This window comes from Cetorhinus maximus, chromosome 6 (genome assembly GCF_964194155.1).
Source record: "Cetorhinus maximus chromosome 6, sCetMax3.hap1.1, whole genome shotgun sequence".
NCBI lineage: Eukaryota > Metazoa > Chordata > Chondrichthyes > Lamniformes > Cetorhinidae > Cetorhinus > Cetorhinus maximus.
In genome coordinates this window covers 12,115,575-12,138,322 of record NC_135884.1, presented here as the reverse complement: position 1 = coordinate 12,138,322, position 22,748 = coordinate 12,115,575, and the positions used below count along the sequence as shown (strand labels likewise).

The 22,748-nt window shown below is 44.9% G+C and overlaps 1 protein-coding gene across 2 annotated transcripts in view; it reads left to right on the top strand.

Moving 5' to 3' along the window:
• The window catches only part of uba1 (ubiquitin-like modifier activating enzyme 1), a 254,790-nt gene that overhangs the window by 159,358 nt on the left and 72,684 nt on the right, over positions 1–22,748 (top strand). For both annotated transcript variants that reach the window (XM_078543185.1, XM_078543186.1), the window contains exon 22: positions 12,441–12,632. In XM_078543185.1, the coding sequence (XP_078399311.1) occupies positions 12,441–12,632 (192 nt within the window). The remainder of the gene's footprint in view (positions 1–12,440; positions 12,633–22,748) is intronic.

Genomic DNA, 22,748 nt, shown 5'->3' with positions numbered 1-22,748 from the left:
CTGCATCAATTTTCTCTTCTATAACAAGAAGCCAGGAACACAACTGAAAAGGGCTCCCTTGCTCCTCAACTCTGCAGACTTTTTCTTTTGTTTTACTGTGCCCTGCAGGTGTTTTTTTTTAACTGGCAGCCTTCCTCCAGATGCCCTATGGGTATGCTGGGACTGCCACCTATTCTATACAGCTTAGTTTTGTAAGTTTTCCTCACCATCTCGTGAACTGTCCCGTAGTCTTCACAGTGCATCATTCAGGGTCTTGCAACTTTCGTATTTTTGCTCACCTGTCTTTGTGATCTTACCAGGTTTTTTTTTTCTTTTTTACTCTGCATCACTCAGGGGTCTCACAATTTGTTGTAGTGTTGCTCATCTGTCTTGTGATCTAAGCAGTTTTTTTGCTCTGTGTCACTCAGGGGTCTTGCAATTGGACTTCCATTCACTCTAGTGGATTACTCAACTTCTAAGTGTGTATCAAAGCTTCTTCAACTGTTTCTTTAATTGTTCTTCTTAGATGCACATCTCTCTAGTCCGACTTCAGCTTTTCATGCCTTGGGATATTGTTCTGGATTCATTGTTTAAAATGCTGCCACTTTTCATTTCACATAGTAGTCCATCGCTGCCAACCATATTGTAATATGGGTTCAGTTGTTGTGGCTTATTGATAAAGGGTCCTGTGTGTTTAAATGTGAACCCTTTATTGGTAATCTTTAACTATTTACAGATTCCTGGTTACTGTCATGTGTGATGCCACTCACCATGCAAGTAGGCTGCTTCTAGAATGTTCTCTCCAGACTCTTCTCTCAGTCTATTACCACGTGACTCTATGCATCATACCATGGGTGGCACTATTCTCCAGTCCCACATTAACCCTTCCCCTGCCTAGCACCTTTATATCGCAATGGCATGCAGGCACACTAAACATCCTACAACAGTGTCGATACCGTAAGAACAGCTCCCACAAAGAATTAGCATCTTCAGGAGAGGAAGAGGCAGGGACAACATTTTTTCAAAAGTGGCGAAGAAAATAACGTGTCGATACCGTAAGAACAGCTCCCACAAAGAATTGGCATCTTCAGGAGAGGAAGAGGCAGGGACAACATTTTTTCTAAAGTGGCGAAGATGGCATCTGTCCAACTTGGAATTCAATGGACCGTGCCCAGGAAGTATGTCACTTCTGCAATGAACATCGCCTGTTGTGGCTGCAGAGGCTGATCTGTGAGCGGCAGTCCTTTCTGCAGCTGGCACAGATGAATGGTGTTGGCCCGAGGTTGACTAATGTTTTTTTTCTTCCAACAGGCTCTCTTTTCTGCCATCTGGTCATTTCTTTTGCCCTCTTCTTTTTTCACAAACTTCCTAACTACTTCACTGCAGGTACTCCAGTCAGCAACGAGGACTTCTCATGCATCAACTCTGGTCAACTTGAAGGCCTCTCTTGCAGGCATCCTTGTATCGCATACCTGGGCTCGTGCCACTAGCAAGCTCACCATAGATCATGTCTTTGGGAAAGCAGCGGTCATTAATTCGGCTAATGGATGATGTGTCTAACTGACCATTTCTGAAAGGACCACTCCCAAAGATTGCTTGCTCACCATTCGAAACAAATTAAAGATGGCTGCTGATGCTCAGGTGCTGATGTGATACAAACCCATCAACATGCAACACAAGTTGATAACCCAGCAGGCATTAGAAATGGCGAGGCATGAATGATCAAACTCTAACGTCTAGCACCGATGTGGCTGATCATTTTATCTCTGCTTGAATTTGTGAATTGAGTAAAACAACTGTACCATCAATGGGGGAAATCTTTTAACTCTTATCGGTTCAGGGTAGGTGCAGGATAAGCTTATAGCAGACTAGCCCACTGCCTTGGTATTAGTTTGACTGCATCCTGAACCCAACAAGAGGTAAAGTGTCTGCTTAACTATTTTGTATTTCTTGTGGAGTTGAAGAATCAGCCTTGCCATCGGATGTTGACGCACTCTAGGGACACTTTTTTCCAGCCAATTCACGGTGCAACTGATTTTCTGGTGATTCAATCCACATTCCTGTCGAGCAGAGCAGAGCCCATCGCCACTTACTCCCATATCTCCAATGAAACACAAATTGCTTACACTCCAGCTATTCTTGTTTCCATTATCCACCAGAGATTTGTCAATAATGGGAGACCAGGAGATGCCAGAAAGGCCGGGGTGGGGGGGGAATGGGGGGGAGGGGGTGGGGGGGGCAAGGGAGAGTGGGGCGCAAGGGATAGGGGTTCCTTCTGCTTCAACGGCTGATCAATCAACCGACCTGCTGGCTTAATGTTTCCTCCCATCCCGAACAGAGACCAGAAAACCACCCAAAAAACCCCTCATCAACTCAAGCCATCAGTTCCATCAACAGAGTCAAAATCTACAGGCAGCATCCACTCACCTTTGGAAATCACATCTGCAGCAGCGATGGCAACAGAAGCTTTGTTGCCTTTGAACCTGATGGGGAACATGTCCTTTTAAACGTGCTACTGTTCCTGCGAGACCCCTTTTAAATTGGTCAGCTCTGTGTTGCCCAAAAATCACTGAGACCAGTGCTGCAGAGGCTGCTGACAGAATCAGTGTGCTGCTTTCAATGCTGACCTCTGAGTCACCTGTAGCCTCTACCCGGTCTGATCACCCAATTTGGAGGCAGGCCAATGGTGCGGTGGTGATGGTGGAGGGGTTGCTGGGGAGGGAGCCATGAGCCGGTAGTGGTGGTAATGTCAACTATTTTGTCCCCAACTGCAGCAAGTGTAGACCAGTGCTAAAGAAACAAAGATTTGCCCCGCCTAGCCTCCCAAAGTGCTTTACAGCCAATGAATTACTTTTGAAGTTTTGTCATTGTTGTAATGTAGGAAGCGTGGCAGCCAATTTGCACACAGCAAGGTCCTCCAAACAGCAGTTTGGTAGGGGGAGATGGTGGTGCAGTGGTAATGTCACAGGATTAGTCATGCAAAGATCTAGGCTAATGCTCTGGGGGCATGGGTTCAAATCATGGCAGCTGGTGGAATTTAAATTCAATTAATGTAGAAAAAAATATCTGCAATTTAAATGAGTCTCAGTAATAACGACCATAAAACTATCATTTTTTGTTGTAAAAACCCATCTGGTTCACTAATGTCCTTTAGGGAAGGAAATCTGTCACTCTTACCTGGTCTGGCCTACGCCTAACTCCAGACCCAAAGCAACGCAGTTGACTCTTAATTGCCTCCTGAAATGGCCCAGGAAGCTATTCAAGGGCAAGGGCAATTAGGGATGGGCAACAAATGTTGGCTTTGCCAGCAATGCCCACATCTCATGAAAGAATAAAATAAAAAGTCCCATTTGATAATGACCGGACAATCTGTTTCAGTGATGTTGGTTGAAAGATAAATATTGGCAGGGACACTCTGGAATGTTCCTCTGCTCTTCTTCGCAATGGTGCCATGGGATCTTTCAGATCTACATGAGGGAGCGGATGAAACCTTGGTTTAACAGTGGCACTGCAATGTCAGCCTCTGGTGTTCGGTATGAACCCACAACTTTCCGACTCAGAGACACGAGGGCTACCACCGAGCCAACATTGACATCTATGCAGGAGAGGACTGAGGCAGGCCAAGCGGTAGCCAGATTCAGGGATTTGAGGACTGAGAGTGAGTGCGAAATGTTTACCAAAGGGATTGGCTGAGGCACAGACCATCGAACCTTTTAAGGGAAACTTGATAAATATTTGAAGAAGATGAAAATACACTGTGGCTATGGGATTTGTTTTGAATTGCTCTAGTGAAGAGCCAGCCCAGATGCAATAGGCCTGTGGCTTATGGGTGTAGGACCATCTGCCAACTATTATCCATCACCATTGCTGAGTGAGATTAATTAAAACAGAATTAAATTTCCACTGTATTTTATTTTAATTATCTTATTAAATAATATCTTATTTAATTATCTCGTAGACCCTATGCATCTATGAGATAATTAAATTTCCACTGTATTTTATTTTCTGAATTGTCTTCCCACCTCCCCTTTTTAATTTTTGCCGCACCTCTTTTTTTCAGTCGCCCTCCTGCTGTTTTAAATGTGGATCACAGGAGACTGACTTTAACCTTTTCATCCACATTACGTCTGAATTTGTTTGACAGGCACTGTGTGGGGGGGCCTATATGATCAATATGCTCAGTTATGTCCTCTGAGTAAATCCATTGGAAAATGCAGCTAGAAAGTTATTTTAAACTCAGACCTTTGCGGGCGTTAAAAATGATGCCTGTATTTCCCTGAATAAACAAAAGAGCTCAGCAACGTAGGCTTAGATGTTGCACTCTGGGATCTCCCTGCTGAACGTCACTTTTAGCAGAGTGGGACTAATTGGATAGGCCTTTCAAATAGCAGGCACAGACACGTGGGCTGAATGGCTTCATTCTGTGTGATATGATTCCACGCCCAGCTTCCCCATAAAGCAGTTTCCACTGTACCAACCTCCGACAGCACGTGTAGTTCCACCTGTTGAACACCGGCATCATGAAAGGCTGGTTGGAACAGCCACTGCACTGTTACCAGGTGACTTTTCTCTCATTTCATTGACTCTCCGTTACTATTTACTCTGTCTTTTTTTTTATTCATCCATGGGATGTGGGTGTCACTGGCTAGGCCAGCATTTATTACCAATCACTAATTGCCCTTGTTCAGAGGGCATTTTAAGAGTCAACCACATTCCTGTGGGTCTGGAGTCACATGAAGGCCAGTCCAGGTAAGGACAGCAGATTTCCTTCCCTAAAGGGCATTAGTGAACCAGATGGGTTTTGATGGGTTTTTATGATAATCAGCAATGGTTTCATGGTCATCATTAGACTTTTAATTCCAGATTTTTTTTTAATATTGAATTCAAATGCCAACATCTGCCATGGTGGGATTTGAACCCCCAAAGCATTACCCTGGGCTTTGGGATTACCAGTCTAGTGACAATACCACTACAGCACCTCCTCCCCTAATGTTAGTACAAACTTCCCTAAGGGAACGTAGGACTTAGGAACAAGAGTAGGCCATTCAACCCCTTGAGTCTGCTCCGCCATTCAATAAGATCATGGCTGATCTGGTTGTGGTCTCAACTCCACTTTGCCATCTGCATCTCCCCATAATCCTTGATTATTATTTTAAATTTTATCAAAAATTTGTTTAACTCAGCCTTGAATAAATTCGATGACCCAACCTCCACTGCTTTCTGGGGAAGAGAATTCCACATACTAACGACCCTTGGAGAGAAAAAAATTCTCCTCATCTCAGTCTTAAATAGTAGACCCTTTATTCTTAAACTGCGTCCCCTGGTCCTAGTCCTGCCCACAAGTGGAAACATCCTCCCAGGATCTGCCCTATCAAATCCCCTTAGGGTCTTATATTTTTCAATAAGATCATCTCTCAATTTTCTAAACTCCAGTGGGCAGAGGCCCAACCTGTTCAACCTTTCTTCATAAGATAAGCCCCTCATCCCAGGAATAAGCCGAGTGATCCTTCTCTGAACTGCTTCTGATGCAAAGGAAGGAGGTGGGCAGGGACCTCTAAGCTGTTTGCTGTCATCTCTGATTGGCCAAGGGTGAGGCCCTCTGCTTTTATACTCACATGGGGTGGAATTTTATGCCCTCACTGCCCCCCACCTCCATCCTGGGAACAGGTGACAGGCAGGGGTATCCATAAAATTGGGTGTCCATGTTGGCAACGCGACATTTTTGCCGGCTGTGAGGTGGGCGGGGGGGTTGTTCCTCCTGTTTGGCACCCTGTGTCCAATGTAGGCCTCCTCCCACCACAGTGCTCCCTCCCTCACATGCTCCACTCCCTGCCCTCCCAAACCTGGCCCTTCCTACACCCACCTCACTGGACCCTAGAGAGCTGCCAGCCAATTGATCAGCTGGATAATCTTGGAAGAGGCATTTCTCCCTGATGGGGACGGAAGTCTCACCTGGGCCAGTTTACAGTCCAAAGGCTGGGTGGTGGGAGGGAGGGGTGGAGGGGTGGTGGTGGTGGTGCGGGGAGTGGTGCGGGGAGTGGTGGGGGCATGGGGGCGGTTGGTAGGGGTTACTGCCTCTGCGTAAAATTCCAGCCATGTTGTATCAGCCTGGGAACACAACAGAGAGAGGCATGGGGGAATTGAATTGAATTTGGGAGTGGGGGGGTGGGGTGGGGGTACAGAATCTATTGAAAAGCTCTTCAGTGAGTTAGTAATGTGAACTCCGTGTGGTTCATTTCCAGAACGTGACAATCACACATGACAGGGAATGTAATTTTAAACCTAGTATTAGTGTTGAACCCCCTTCCTTCTCAGCCACTCAGTGCAATATCTCATCTTCACTCATGAAGCAAATAAAGGAATAAAGCAATAAAAAAAAACAGACTGTGGGGGCCCCTGGTTCCCATCAGGCAAATAATATTAACAAGGTCTGATGGGAACAGGAAATGTGCAGATATACAGCAACTGTGAATCCTGGGAAAGGTTACTTTCCCTTGTCTACTAACTGGCCCCTTAACCACAGCTGTGTTGAATCACTCAGTGCTTACAGTAACAGGATAAAGTTCAAGCCGAGATCCAGACGCTCCTTGGCTATTAACTTTTCCTTACAGACAAACTAATTCGTCAAATTAAATATCTGTTCTGTACTCCAGAGCTGAGTGAACCTTGCACTTCAAGTCCTCCTGTAACTGGGGGAATAGAAGCTCCTTGATGACTGCAGCAGTGAGCCACTTTATTAGTTGCTGCTATCACACAATCACAGAACAATACAGCATTGGAAGAGGCCATTTGGCCCATCAAGCTTATGCTGACTCTATGGGAGAGCTTTCTAATTGGACCCTTTTCCCTTCTCTTTCCCCATAGCCCTCATTTTTTTTTCTCATTCAAGTATTTCTCCAATTTCCTTCTGAATGTTAGCATTGAATCTCCTTGCTCCTCCATTTCAGGCAGTGCATTTCAAATCCCAGCAACTCGCTATGTAAAAACAAGAGTTTCCTCATGTTGCGGCTGCTTCTTTGCCAATCGGCTTAAACTTGTGCCCACTGGTTACATTTTGTTCACATCTTTATTGGGCAGTGTCTGAGTCCCAGGTCCTTCACACAAAGCCAGACCCAGAATGTTCACCGTCTCTGGAAGATTTTCCACTGGATGGAAAACAACTCCCCTTTGTTGGTTCAGTTGCATAAATCTTCCAGAGCACCAAAGATTGGGATTCATCCACCAGCAATTAGCAAAGCAAAACAAACTGTATTAGCAGCATGATGGCACAGCACATTGGCATCTCTCTGACAACTCATGCCTGTGGGTCGCTGCATGACAAGTTTCTAGCTGTCACCATCATCGTGGGGAGGCGAGAGGAGGAAACGATGGTTGCAGCATCCTCACGTCCTGCTGGTCAGCTGAACATCTGAGGGCGGGTCATCTAACTCAGGCCTGGGCTGGGGCCATGATGTGATTTAGGAACATGAGCCATTTCACTCATAGACTTGAGGGATGTCAATGTGACGAAATGGCCCCAATGTCAGCATCAAGCATTCTCAGTTCAGCTACAGCAGCGGATAGGTAGACAGTCTCTCCACTTTGTCTCTGCAGTGTTCAAGAACCCAACCTTCAGCAGAACAGCATCCAACTGAACCAACTCATTGGGAAATGGATCAGCCTGTGGCATACACTGACACCCAGATTCCCCAATTCATTTTTCCAATTCTAACAGTATTGGTTCTATCAATTATTGAACGATACAGCACAGAGGGAGGCCATTTGGCCCATCATAACACTGCTGGTTCTTTGAAAAATCTGCCCAATTAGTCCTCTTGTCTTTCCCTATAGTCAGAAATTTCCTTCAAAACTATTGGACCTGCTTGCACCACCATTCATGCAGGGCGTTTTGTTTTACACAGCAACTCGTATAAAACAAAAATCTTCTCTTTCTGCTGGATTTTTTTAAAAATTCACTTGTGGGATGTGGATGTCACTGTCTAGTTCAGCATTTATTGTTCATCCCTAATTGCCCTTGTTCAGAGGGCATTTGAGAGTCAACCATGTTGCTGTAGGTCTGGAGTCACATGTAGGCCAGACCAGGTAAGGACAGCAGATTTTCTTCTCCAGAGGGTATTAGTTTTTATGACAATGGTTTCATGGGCACCATCAGATTTTTAATGAATTCAAGTTTCACCATCTGCTATGGTGGGATTTGAACCCAGGTCCCCAGAGTCTCTGTATTACCAGTCCAGTGACTATACCACTATGCCTATGCCAATGCCAACACCACCACCCCCTTTTTTTTTACCAATTATCTTAACTCTGTGACCTCTGGTTACCGACCCACCTACCAGTTGGAATGGTTTCTCTTTATTTATTCTATCACAACCTTCCATAACTTTGAACACCTCCATTCAATCTTTCCTTAACCTTCTCTGCTCCAAGGAGAACAATCTCAGTTTCTCCACATAGTTGACTCTCCACTCTCACCATTTATACTTTTACTATTTTTATAATTTCTTTCTAGTGATGCTCGTTGTTACCACGTTCACAAGATGAAATTTTAAAAAGAAACACACACCCACATACATGTGCACACCCACACACCCACACACCCACACCCACACACACATCTGTGCGTTACTCAAGAACCCCATTTAAGCAACACCTTGGTTTTAAAATTCTCATCCTTGTTTTCAAGTCCCTCCATGGCCTCACCCCTCCCCATCAAAGTCCCACCACCCACCGAGGTATCTGCACTCCTAATTCTGGCCTCTTGAGCATCCTTTTAACTACCAAAGCCCTAAGCTCTGGAATTCCCTCCCTAAATCTCTTTTCCTCACTACCTCTCTCTCCTCCTTGAAGGTTTTCCTTAAAAGCTACCTGTTTGACCAAGCTCTTGGTCACCAGTCCTAATGTCTCCTTTATGTGGTTCAGTGTCAAATTCTGCTCCTATGAAGCCCTTGAGACATTTTACTTCATTAAAGATGCTATATAATAGCAAGTTGTTGTTGTTGGATATGTAGGAAAGAGCGACATCAGGATAACAAGAATTGGACAATGCCAATTAGTCACATCAGCCAAAAGTTTTTATTGAAGGGCTAGAAAAGCTGCGTTGCGTTAGGTTTCATTGTTCCTTAGGAATATCTCCAACCCTATACACTGTAGTATAACGGTCTGGCACAAGGTTAATGGGGGACTGAGTTCAGTACTGCCCACCCAGTGATGTAAGAAGACACATGACCCAGACCCAGGGTCAGTGTGGTGTTGAGCAGAGACGTGTAAAGACCTAAGCATGGAGACAGCTCCTAGCCTGTACCCTTTACTGTGCGTGTGTAAATAGTTCTGGTAGTTAATGTGGACTTACAGTTAACCTACAGGAGACTACATAGACTTCTTTAAGACATATACCGTTCTGTAAACCTCACCCACCCGACACACACTCAACAGAATGTAGCTCCTTACATGGCTCAGCTTCAAATTTTGCTTTGTAATGCTCCTGTGAAGTGTCTTGGGACAATTTATTGCGTTAAATATGCTATATAAACACAAGTTGGTGTTAAATATTCTCTGCTGACAAAACATAGTAGGCCCTGGAAGTGAGTGGACTTTAAGTTTTCTTGTTCCATTCTCTGATATAGTTGCCAGCTTGACTGCAAAGTATGACCCTCCCCTCAACCTGACCAGAATGAGGAAAATCTCACACAAGCAGGAGACCACCACAGAGTAACAAAGTAAAGATGGTTATTTTGTGAAGAATTGTTTTGGTTGAAGCAAGCCTTCCTGAGCGGAGCCCTGAAAACTAGTTTATTCTAAAATGTTACCGTGTTGTCTTTGTAAAACAACATAGCAGAATATTTTGAACCGATGCCATGAGATCAGATGAGACGTTAAACCGAGCCCCCGCCCTCTCAGGTGGACACTAGAGACCCCATGGCACTATTTCAAAGAAGAGCAGACATACTTTCTCTGGTATACTGGCTAATATTTATCCCTCAGCCAGAATTATTAAAAACGGATGGCTTGGTCACCATCACATTACCGTCTGCTGTGCGCATTTTTCCCATTGCAACAGTGACCACACTTCAAAAACACTTCATGGGAGGTGAAGCGCTTTAAGTTGTCCCGCGGTCCAGAAAGGCGCTATGTAAATGCAGTTTCTTTTCTTGTTGTGTGATTGTGAAGGCAGGCAGCGGGGCGTGTTCACCGAGAAAGGGTGGGGAGCAGAAAGACGTGGAAGAGACGACTGTCATCTATCTGGTAACACTGTTAGATAAACCCAAAGGATCTGTTCCCAGCGGCTGCAGCATCTGCCTAGTGTTGTGCTCATGGTTGCAGTCAGATGATGTCACCGAGGACCCATTGGCACCGGAGGCGAACTGGGCTGTGCCAGCTAGAGCAGCCCTGCCTGCAACTGCTAACCTGAAGACCCGGGGCTGTTAATCCTTGGAATAAGCGTAGCACCTAATGTTCTTTTTGTCACAACTCCTGCCAAAAGTGTAAAAGCCTTAATAATTCAGTGCACCAATGCCCAGTCTCCACTGCACATTTTTGCTTTGAAATCATTAAAATTAATTAGTTTTTTCACATTCTTTTTAAAGTTGCTGGTTGATTTCCCACGGGGTTGCTCATTAAGGAAAATAAATAGGCCCATCTTCTGCTTTAACTGTCTCTGCTTGTCTCTCACCTTCCAATTATTTCTATCTCCATCTCTTTCTTACAGCTTCCATTGGAGTTGGCTCTTGACTTTGTGCCACGCTGTCAAACAAGGATTGCAAATTAGCCATCCGTTTTACATCTCTCAATCTATATTGGCTGCTGATCCACTTGTGCCTGACTTACACTGTCACACAAAGTCAAGATCTAAACACACCCCCCCGCCCCACCACCCCCACCCCCCACCACTTACCCATCATCTCCATGCCTCCTGCTCGTCTATTTCCTTTCTCGTTTGCTCTCCTGCCCCCTTTTTGTACATCATTCCTCCACTCCAGAGACTTGAGCGGAGAATCGAGGCAGACACTCGGGTGCAGTACCGGGGGAGCACAGCGCTGTCAAGAGGGGCTGCCTTTCAGATGAGGCATTTAAACCCAGGCCCTGTCTGCTGTCTCAGGTGGATGTATAAAAATTCCGACGGGGCTATTTTGGAGAAGAGTGGGGTCCTCCTGGGAGACACGTAGGGAAGTAGAAAGAGAGGAAGGCATACTTGGAGACAGAAATAATTACGCAGGAGACGCAAGCAGAGAACAGCTTAATGGGAATTTAACTGGTAATTTATAAAGATTGTGATTTTAAAAAGTCCTGGCCAATATTAAAAAGTACAGATAATCTTGAGGGAGCTTACAACAGTGACTACACTTTAAAAAATATTTAATTTGTTGTTACACTGTAGAACATCCGGAGGTTGTGAAAGTCACTATATAAATGAAATATGTGTAACTTGTGTATGCTTCCTCTCTGCACGCCTTTCACAAGCACTTTCTTCCCCCGTATATATATCTCTCTCTCTATCTCTCTCTCTCTCCAATTCTTTTGCACTCAGTTCCTGCCTCACTTCCCACTGAGGCGGACTCTGTGCTTCAGCCCCGAATGCTGCAGAAGATTGTCTATTTGGGCAAGGCAGGCAGGCAGGCAATTCAGCTGGAGTGGGAATGAGTGGCTCGGGTAGGGCGGTGAAGACCCATGGGTAGGGAGGAGCTAGGGAGCAGGCTCCGAGGGACTATGTGGGAGGAAACAGAGAGGCTCGGGCACTTGAGTTGCTTCCAGGAGAGAATAAGAGGTCAGAGCTCATGTCTGTTCCTGATGATCTCTACAACGATACTCAGAGTAGTGAAATATTGCCTGATTCCAAGTAATACATAAATCCCAATGTGTGCAATAGTTGTGAACAATGAGTCCTGGGTTGCTTTCACTCTGCAACGTAAATCAAAGAATATAAAAGGAAGACTTGCATTTATATAGCGCCTTTCGCAGCCTATGGCCATCCCAAAGCATTTTACAGTCAATGAAGTGCTGTTCATCTGTTTTCATTGTTATAATGTAGGAAACGTGGCAACCAATTTGTGCACAGTAAGCTCTCACAAACAGCAATGTGATCATGACTAGATAACCTTTTTCAGTGCTGTTGATTTGGGGATAATTATCGACCGGGACACCAGGAAGAACTTCCCTATTCTTCAAAATAGAGGCCTTGGGATCTTTAACATCCCCCTGAGTGATTATACAGGACCTTGCCTTAACGTTTCATCCAAAAGGGAGCACCTCCAACAGTGCAGCACTCCCTCAGTACTGCACTGGAGGGTCAGCCTAGATTTTGTGCTTGTGCTTTTTGTGCTCCAAAGCGGGACTTGAACGCACAGCCTGCAGGTGAAGGTGCTCCAACTGAGATATGGCTGGCAGTTTAAATGACATTTGGAGTATATATTTAACGCTTCAGGCAGTTCCGTTTTGAGCTTTTGTTTTGTTCTTTTATGTTTCAGAGCAAGCTGATTGCTGGAAGGATCATCCCTGCCATCGCCACCACCACAGCTGCAATCGTCGGCCTAGTGTGTTTGGAGCTCTACAAGGTCGTGCAGGGTCACAGGCCAAGAAACGCCTTCAGGAATGGCTTCATCAACTTGGCCGTGCCTTTCTTTGGTTTCTCTGAGCCCATGAGAGCTGCCAAACAGAGGGTAAGTGGGCCAGTCTCAGCCCTTCTAAACCTAGACCCGCGGTGTGACAGGCACCTCACCAGCCTCTGCAGAGCACTGCACCAAACTCGGCTGACTGCTGGACCCCACTAAGATACCCTCAGCACCTTGAGCATTGAGGAAGGGAACCAGTCCTCCAGTTAAGTTTGTTAAATCCAAGCGCTTTGACATAATTTCCAACTGAGCAACTGGGGACTTCCCTTGCAATGAGTACAGGAGTTGCTCTCATTTACCTTTATTCTATCTTACCACACACATTGTTATCATGTGGCAGAATACAGTGTGCCAGAAAGGTATCATAAAATGCTACTAATTCCACCCTATTAGTAGACTCTGTCTCCAGGCAGCCATGAGTGACTGCAGACAGCCATTTACACAACCCATCCTGACTCATAAATAGATAGAAATCCCAGAACTGGGGATGGCAGTGAGCCTGTGGGAGTCTGGAGTATTTTTAGCGAGAGATTGATCTTTTTTGTTGGCTGTGCAGTTTGCAGGGTTCATTACATTTAAAATTGCCCTCACCATTTAGCATGGATCCGAAGGGCATCTTATAGGAAGGATTGATTTTAGAGAAGGAATTTACTTCCAACTTCTATCCCAATGGGACAATGAAGAAACAAGAAGCTGGGTTAAAATAGTGTTGAGCCGAAGACATTATAGCTGAAAAAATACCTTGTTTGTATTATCAGCATATTTAGCAATGAGTGTGTCGCTACACTGATAATACCGACTCCTTTCATTACAACCTTATTGACAGTTTGGGGGTCAGGTTTGATAAAGGTCACTGTCTATCATCCTTCCATTGCTCGCACTCCAATTCCCCAGGGTTGTCAGGAAAATAACTTTCTAGATTTTTATCAAGACTGCATCATAAAGTTGCACAAAATGTAATACAATTCCAGGCTATTCTGGCAGTATTGGAAAAAGCCAATGCAATAAAGGCCTGGGACCTTTTTTTCCTCTAATATAGTTGGTGGTGAGTAGAAATGAACTGTAGGTCGAATATGTTACTCACTGTTGAACAAAGTCCCATTGGGATTTAATAATAAGGATTTGATTTATTTCCCCCTGACCAAAATGGAGTTGCTCTTGGGACCAGAAAAGGTTTACTGTAGTGGAAGGTTTTCAGAAAACTGGCTCACTAAAGTACAGCATATGAACAAGGAGCAGTAGTAGGCCATTCAGCTCCTTGAGCCTGCTCCGCCAGTGTATTTTTTTGAAAAATATACTTTATTCATAAAATATCTTGAAGAACATTCCAAAACATTTCAAAATCACCATCACATAAGTACAATCAGATTCAACTTTTACACATGTATCACAAGGTGCATCAATACAATCAATGAATATTACAATCATTTCAATATGGTCAATGCAGACAATCAGACAATGGGATTGGAGTTATCAACATACATCATGTTGCACTCTGAGGTGCTTCAATACAATTATAATACAATCAGTATTCACTGCATACATTCATTTTGAGCTGTACAGCCCGAGAGGCTCTCAACAGTTCCCAGCCCCTCGGTTCACTGTGACAGAAAGGTCTTAGACAGCGACCTTTCTCCATTGCGCCTTTGCGGCAGCTGCCCCAAGCTTTAGTGCATCACCAGTGTAGTTTACTACAAGTGTAGTTTAAGTGGATGATGGTTGAGTAGAAATAAGGAGACCCCATTGTCTTAATAACCAACATCCTTACAGAATTCCTTCCTGCATTAGAGATGAAGAGGGCAGATTCTGAGGAACAATGAAATGCCAAAATTCAGCTTGCAACATATCACAAGGCTGCTAAGTAATGTTTGTCTAAAACTGTGTCCAAAATTTATTTGATCTATAATTCTAAATTTTAATGAACCTTTAACAATGGAAATGAGAGCCAGTAATTTCTACAGGGGCTTCTACTGCTCATCTGATGTAACATTGGAGGAAGGCTGGAAATGATTGTTGGCATGGTTCTCCAACTTTCTCAGCCAAAGTTACCCTAAGTCATTAGCACAGCTTCTGCCAGAATATCTCAATGACATTGTCACACGTGCTTTGCGTACATGATTAATTAAATGTTAGCGGGGAGAGGGAGGCAGTGGTGTAAGTGGTCTTGTCACTGGACTAGTAATGCTCTGGGGATCCAGGTTCAAATCCCACCACAGCAGATAGTGAGATTTGAGTTCAATAAAATAATGAAACCGTTGTTATAAAAACCCATCTGGCTTACTAATGCGCTTTAAGGAAGGAAATCTGCCTCCTTATCTGATTTGGCCTACGTGTGACTCCAGATCCACAGCAATATGGTTAAATGGCCTAGTAAGCCATTCAAGGGTAATTAGGGATGGGCAATAAATGTTGGCCAGCAACGCCCACATCCCATGAACAAATTAAAAAAAAACTATTGCACCTTTACAGCATAGTGTTAGCCTTTAAGGCTCTGGCATTCAAAGATCATGCTTTGTAGACCAGTGCTTTAGGTGCTGTCTCTAAATATATTAGGTACCATTTTTAAAATTTCAATGTCCTGCAAAAATATATATCTCATATATATACATGCACATCATCCAATAGTGTGGGGCCACATTTACATACATTGATGTCTAGGTATTGCTGAGGATATTTACCGACCATAGCCTTGTGAAATTTGATACCCATCTGCCAAGCGTCACGTGATCCAGGTAATTTGTGATCCGTCTGTTGCACAGGAAGAGTGTGGAGAGCACTGTGACCTGAGCACAGATGTGCCTTTTCTTGATAATATCACATTAGGACTTCTGTTCAGGATCGTTTGAAAGTAATTTTGTTGTGGTGACCCATCAATGCCAGATGGAGGTGCAGATGGTGCCAGTATGTTCTGTTCCACTGCAAAGACTGTACCTTAGAGGTTACAAACATGTTTATTCAAAGAATAATATTAATTAAAGGAACATTGCTCAGTAAAATAGAATGTGCTGCGATGGTTAAATGTACCATCCTGCATGTCATAGTTTCAGGGCAGTGCCAGGTTCAATCCATGGTCCAGGCTGAAATTGTGCTCTGGCAGTGGATTAACCTCAAAGGAAGGACAAAGACTTTGCATTTATTTCACAGCTTCAGGACGTCCAATTAAGCACTTTACAGCCAATGAAGTAGTTTTAAAGTGTAGTCACTTAAGAGAAGTGCAGCGCCCTCAATATTGGCACACAGGAGTGTCAGCCTTCATTTTATTCTCAGGTCCGTAGGCCGGAGAATCAGAAAATTAACTGGTTTTAAGGCCTGTCTTGAATATGTGGAGATTTTACACCCATATTTGTATCCCTCAGTACTACATAAGGAGGCACGTATGACAGCTGGGCAGAGCACTCTGACAGCTCAGTACTGGCATAGTGCCAGAAGGTTTTCCCTCACCATCTGATTTTACTCAGGTTTCTCACAAGAGCGGATTAAACTGGTTTTACTTTGGGATGACCCCAGCTGGCTCCTGCCCTTTGAACTCCAGGGCCCGATACAGTTCACTGAAAGCCTGAGACAGTTGAGAGACTGTGTGGAAGAAAATGTGTCTGCATCCAATCTGGGTGTACGGATTTCTTCATTCCAAAGAAGTGCCCTGCATCATTTGAATTGAATAAACCAAACTTCAGCCACAAACCTTTGACGCAGCCAAGATAATGCGGAGTGCTTGGCCTAGTCTAGAGGCGGCAGAGAGAGCTGCAATATTGTGTTTGGGGAAGGGAGTTGCAGAAATGATCTCCCAAAAATGTTGTCTGCTCCTGTTGTATCCAGAAGCACTGAAACAAATGGTGCTTCCCTTGCGGCGCAGTTGGTAGCACACTTGCACGCTAGAACTTGCACAAAGTTCCAGGTTCCAGTGCCAGTCTAGGACTTTATAACAAGGCTGACACTCCAGTGGGGTACTGCACTGCCTGCGGTGCCGTGTTTCAGATGAGACGTTAACTTGGGGCCTCAATCTGCCTGCTCGGGTAGATGTAAAAGATCGAATGGTATTGTTTTGAAGAGCAGGGGTGTCCTAGCCAATATTTATCACTCAGTCAGCATCACCAAAACATATCATTTGGTCATTATCACATTTTCTTTGTGGAAGTTTGTTGCACCCGAAATTGACTGCCACATTTCCAACATTATATCAGTGACTACACTTCAGCAGTATTTCATTGGCTGTAAAATGAGTTGAGACGTCCGGTGATCATGAAAATGTTTAAATGCTCATCTTTTTTTTTACTGAAAACAGTGACTGATGCTAGAGTGTTGCACTCAATAAATATTCTGCTAATGCAAATCTGATTATTTTTATCCCTTCATAGAATGTGTGTCGCTGGCAAGGCCATCATTTATTGCCCATCCCTAATTGCCCTTGCGAAGGTGATGATGAGTGGCCTTCTTGAACCACTGCAGTCCATGTGGTGTAGGTACACCCACAGTGCTGTTAGGGAGGGAGTTCCAGGAATTTGACTCAGTGTCAGTGAAGGAATTGCAATATATTTCCAAGTCAGGATGGTGTGTGGCTTGGACAAGAACATGCAGCTGGTGCTGACCCCATGCATCTGATGCCCTTGCCCTTCCAGGTGGTAGAGGTTGCAGGTTTGGAAGGTGCTGTTGAAGGAACCCTGTTGAGTTCCTACAGTGCATCTTGTAGATGGTACATACTGCTGTCACTGTGCGTCGGTAGTGGAGGAAATTAATGTTTAACGTCTTATATGGGGTGCCAAACAAACAGGTTGCTTTGTCCTGGATGACGTTGAGCTTCTTGAGTGTTGTTGGAACTGCACTCGTCCAGGCAAGTGGAGAATATTCCATCATACTCCTTACTCGTGCCTTGTAGATAGTGGGCAGGCTTCAGTGAATCAAAAGTAAGTAACTGACCACAGAATTCCCAGCCTCCTACTTACTCTTGGTGCCACAGTATTTATATGGCTAGTCCAGTTCAGTTTTTGGTCAATGTTAACTCCAGGATGTTGATAGTGGGGGAACTCAGTGATGGTAATGCCATTGAATGTCAAGGGGAGATGGTTAAATTCTCTCTTGGAGATAGTCATTGCCTGTCACTTGTGAGGCGCAAATGTCACTTGCCCAAGCTGAACTTTGTCCAGGTCTTGCTGCATATGGACCTGGACTGCTTCAGCATCTGAGGAGTTGTGAATGGTGCTGATCATTGTGCAATCATCAGTGAACACCCCTACTTCTGATGTTATGATGGAGGAAAAGTCATTGATGAAGCAGCTGAAGAAAGTTGGGCTGAGGACTGTATCCTGAGGAACTCCTGCAGTGATGTCCTGAGACTGAGATGACTGACCTCCAACAGCCACAGCCATCTTTCTTTGTGCTAGGTATGACAACCAGTGGAGAGCTTTTCCGCTGATTCCCATTGACTTCAATTTTGCTAGGAATGCCACATTCAATCGAACGCTACCTTAATATCAAGGGCAGTCTCTCTCACCTCACCTCCGGAATTCAGCTCTTTCAGCCATGTTTGAACCAAGGCTGTAATGAAGTTAGGAGCTGAGTGACCCTGGCTGAACCCAAACTTAGCATCAGTGAGCAGGTTATTGCTGAGTAAGTGGCACTTGATACTAAAGTTGACGACACCTTCCATCACTTTGCTGATGATCGAGAAGGAGCTGATGAGGCAGCAATTGGCCGGGTTGGATTTGTCCTGCTTTTTGTGTGCAGGACATACCTGGGCAACTTTCCACATAGCCGGGTAGATGCCTGTGGTGTAGCTGTACTGGAACAGCTTGGCTAGGGGCGCGGCAAGTTCTGGAGCACAAGGCTTCAGTACTATTATCGCAATGTTGCCAGGATCCATTGCCTTTGCAATATCTACTGTCTTCAACCATTTCTTATATTACACGGAGTGAATCGAATTGACTAAAGACTGGCATCTGTGATGCCGGGGACATCCGGAGGAGACTGAGATGTGTCTTCCACACGGCACTTCTGGCTGCAGATGGTAGCAAATGTTTCAGCTTTGCTTTTTGCACTGATGTGCTGGGCTTCCCCAGAATTGAGGATAGGGATATTTGTGGAGCCTCCTCCTCCAGTGAGTTGTTTAATTGTCCACCACCATTCACGACTGGATGTGGCAGGACTGCAGAGCTTAGATCTGATCCGTTGGTTCTGGGATAGATTCGCTCTGTCTGTTGCCTGCTGCTTCCACTATTTGGCATGCAACTAGTCCTGTGTTGTAGCTCCATCAGGTCGACACCCCATTTTTAGGTACATCTCGTGCTGCTCCCTCCGGTAGTCTTCATTGAACCAGGGTTGATCCCTTGCCTTGATGGTAATGGTAGAGTGAGGGATATGCCGGGCCATGAGGTTACAGATTGTAGCTGAATACAATTCTGCTGCTGCTGATGGCCTACAGTGCCTCATGGATGCCCAGTTTTGAGTTGCTAGATCTGTTCTGAATCTTTCCATTTAACTCTGTGTGGTAGTGCCAGACAACACAATGGAGGGTATTCTCAGTGTGAAGATAGATCTTCATCTTCACATAACTGTGCATTGGTCACTTGTACCTATACTGCCATGGACAGATGCATCTATGACAGGTAGATTGATGAGGATCAGGTCTAGTAGGTTCTTTCCCCCTTATTCTTTCCCTCAGACTCTGCTGCAGGCTCAGTCTGGCAGATATCTCCTTCTAGGACTGGGCTGGCTCAGTCAGTAGTGGTGTTACCGAACCACTCTTAGTGATGGTCATTGAAATCTCTCACCCAGAGTACATTCTGTGCCCTTGCTACCCTCAGTGCTTCCCCCAAGCGGTGTTCAGCATGGAGAAGCACTGATTCACCAGCTGAGGGAGCGCGGTACGTGGTAATCAGCAGGAAGTTTTCTTGCCCATGTTTGACCCGATGCCATGAGACTTCATGGGAGTCCAGAGTCAATGTTGAGGACCACTCTCAGGGCCACTCCCTCCTGACTGAATGCCACTGCGCCTGCCAGTGTCACTGGCACACACCCAGGGACGGCGGCATAAAAATAAAACTGCTGGAAATATTCAGCAGGTCTGACGGCATCTGTGGAGAGAAACAGAGTTAGTGTTTCAGGTCAAGGTGACCTTTCATCAGAACATCAGTGTTCTAATGAAAGGTCATCTCGACCTGAAACGTTAACTCTGTCTAGCACATGCAGTATTTTGCTTTTGGATGGTGATGTAGTGTCTAGGACATTATGAGGTATGATTCTGTGAGGATGATTGTGTCAGGCTGTTGCTTGACTAGTCTATGGGACAGTTCTCCCAATTTTGGCACAAGTCCCCAGATGTTAGTAAGGAGGAGGGAAATCACCAGCATCATTCCATATTGCTCAGGGTGACACAGATCGTACCATTTGGCTCAGGGTGCTACAGATCGTACCATTTGGCTCAGGGTGACATAGATCGTACCATTTGGCTCAGGGTGACACAGGTTGTACCATATTGCTCAGGGTGACACAGCAGAAGGGATATCGCTCATTTCTGTGCGTATTGTTGACGGTATATTTTCTTTCATGATATCTCCACCGTAAATCATTCAGAATTTGAAAATACCATTGTTGTGGGTTGGTGAGGGAGTGAAGAGGGGTTCGTTGAGATATGGAGGCAGCAGACTCTCACCATCCCAGTATCAGCCTCCCCTTTACACGCTGTCAATTCAAAGTACATCAGCTTCCAATTGCCTTGTGCAGCAAATGCTACGCAAGGTGTCCCACCCAGGGCTTGGTCCTCCTGTCTCCAAGGCAACATTAGATATTATGCTCAATAGGTTTGGCTGTAATTACCTAGCACTCCTTTCAGCTTTATGCCCCTAAGAGAACTTCCCCACCCCCACTTCCAAGCTAATTATGATTCTGGCTGTGTACAGTTGTATCTTTCTTTGGTACTTCTCAGCTGTGTGCAGGCAGCTACATCATTGCCACAGGATGATTAAAATGACAGCCTCTGTGAAACTATAACATGCAGCTGATGGGCTGGGACAGATGGCCACATAGTTCATAAGTAAACAGTGCAAGTATTTAACTGCACAGCACTAATGAGGCACTCTGATATTGTACAGTCACCCCCAGACCCCAAGCAATAAATTCCAATGCATCATGCAGATTCCCAATTATTATACACTGAATACAATTTCAGTAAACCAGACTGCTTCTCCTTTGTTGTATCATTCTTCCCAGGCTCTCAAACCTCTGGAGTCCCTCAATCCTCTAATCCTCAGGACTCTATATGCCACGTGTTTGCCATTATCCAAGCACCACATTCTGATTTACCTCAAATTCTCTCCTAATCTTGTCACCTTGTCACAGGGATATAGTAACATTGAAGTTATGTTACTGGGCTAGTAACCCAGAGACCTGGGCTAATGATCCGGTGACATGTGTTCAAACCCATCCATAGAAACTGCAGAATTTAGATTCAATTAAATAAATCTGGGATTAAAAAGCTTGTTATCTGTAATGGTGACCAGGATTGTTGTAAAAACCCACCTGGCTCACTAATGTTGTTTGAGGAAGGAAATCTGCTGCCTCAACTGGTCTGACCTATATGTGTCTCCAGAACCATTGCAAAGTGGTACAAGATTCTGAGGGGGCTTGACAGGGTAGATGTTGAGAAGATGTTTCTACTAGAGGGGGAATCTTGAACTAGGGGTCATAGTTACAGAATAAGAGGACACTCATTTAAGACTGAGATGCGAAGGAATTTCTTCTCTCAGGGGATAGTGAATGTCTGGAATTCTCTACCGCAAAGAGTTGTGGAGGCTAGATCACTGAAAGTATTTAAAGAGGAGGTAGATAGATTTTTGAAATATCGGGGAGTTGAGGGCTATGAGGAACTGGCACAAAAGAGGAGTTGCGGCCTGGGGCAGATCAGCCATGATCTTATTGAATGGTGGGGCAGCCTTGAGGGGCCAAATGGCCTACTCCTGCTCCTAGTTCTTATGTTCTTATGCTCTTATGGTTGACTATTCACTGCCCTCTGAAGTGGCCAAGCCAACCATTGACATTTTGAGGGCAATTAGGGATGGACAATAAATGCTGGTCTTGCTAATGATGCCCAGATCCCTTCAATGAATAAAATAAACCCTGGCCGTGTCCAGAATTAAGTGCCTTTGCCCTTCACCTAAGTTTCTCACAAAAGAAGAATATCAATTACCTGGAATTCTAATAGAGCAAACGCCAACCTATCACTCCTATGTGTGAAATAGCATTGGATCAAACTATTCCCCATTCCTTATCTTGACTGTCACTGTTCCATGGTTTTCTGGGTTTATTGCCACTCAGTGAATTACCCCAAGACATGGGGTCAATACCACGTGTGTACTGCTGACACCCGCTCCGTATCAAGTGCCATCACCACCCTCGATGACCCTTGTACCTTTGACCTCTTATCCAGCATCTACGCAAGGATGCACCAAAACCTTCTCCAATTTGCAAGAGCAAAACCATTCCATCCAATTCCCTCCAAAATCTAGTGCGCTTACCCTCCACATTTCATCCCCGAACCCTATTGTTCACTCAGGCTGAATGCTGTACAACCTGAATGTCCTGTTTGATTCCTACTTGAGCTTCAAACCCTGTCTCTGAGACTGTCCCCTTGGCACTTCCACAAAATTCGCCTGTCCTCCCTTACTGAGCCTCCTCGCTGCGAGATCCTTCAGCCTCAGGCTCAATTTCTGCAAAGTTCTCCCTGCGGGCCTCTGGAGCCCTGCCCTTCATCAACTCATTGTCACCCACATCCTGCTTTGTGCCAATCTTGCTCACCCTCCTCCTTTCCCTTGCCAACTGGTACTTGGCTCCATGACCGCCAACAAGTTGCAAATCTTTGTTCTCAACTCCTATTGCCACCATTCTCTCACCCCATGCCTGTAACATCCTCAATTCCCCAGATGTCATGTCACACTACCAACTCTATTCATTCCAGCTCCCTTAAGCCCCATGTCCCAGCATCACCTAATACTGCTTTGCCTCTGCGAAGTGCCCTGGCACACTTATTGCATTAGAGGTGCTATTTAAATACAAATTGCTTTGCTTATAAAGATCCATTGTCAAATTTTAAAATGATTGATTCCATGTAAGATACAAAACGCATCATTAAATGGATTGAAATGCAATATTTTTTTAATCTGCTGGTTACAGAAA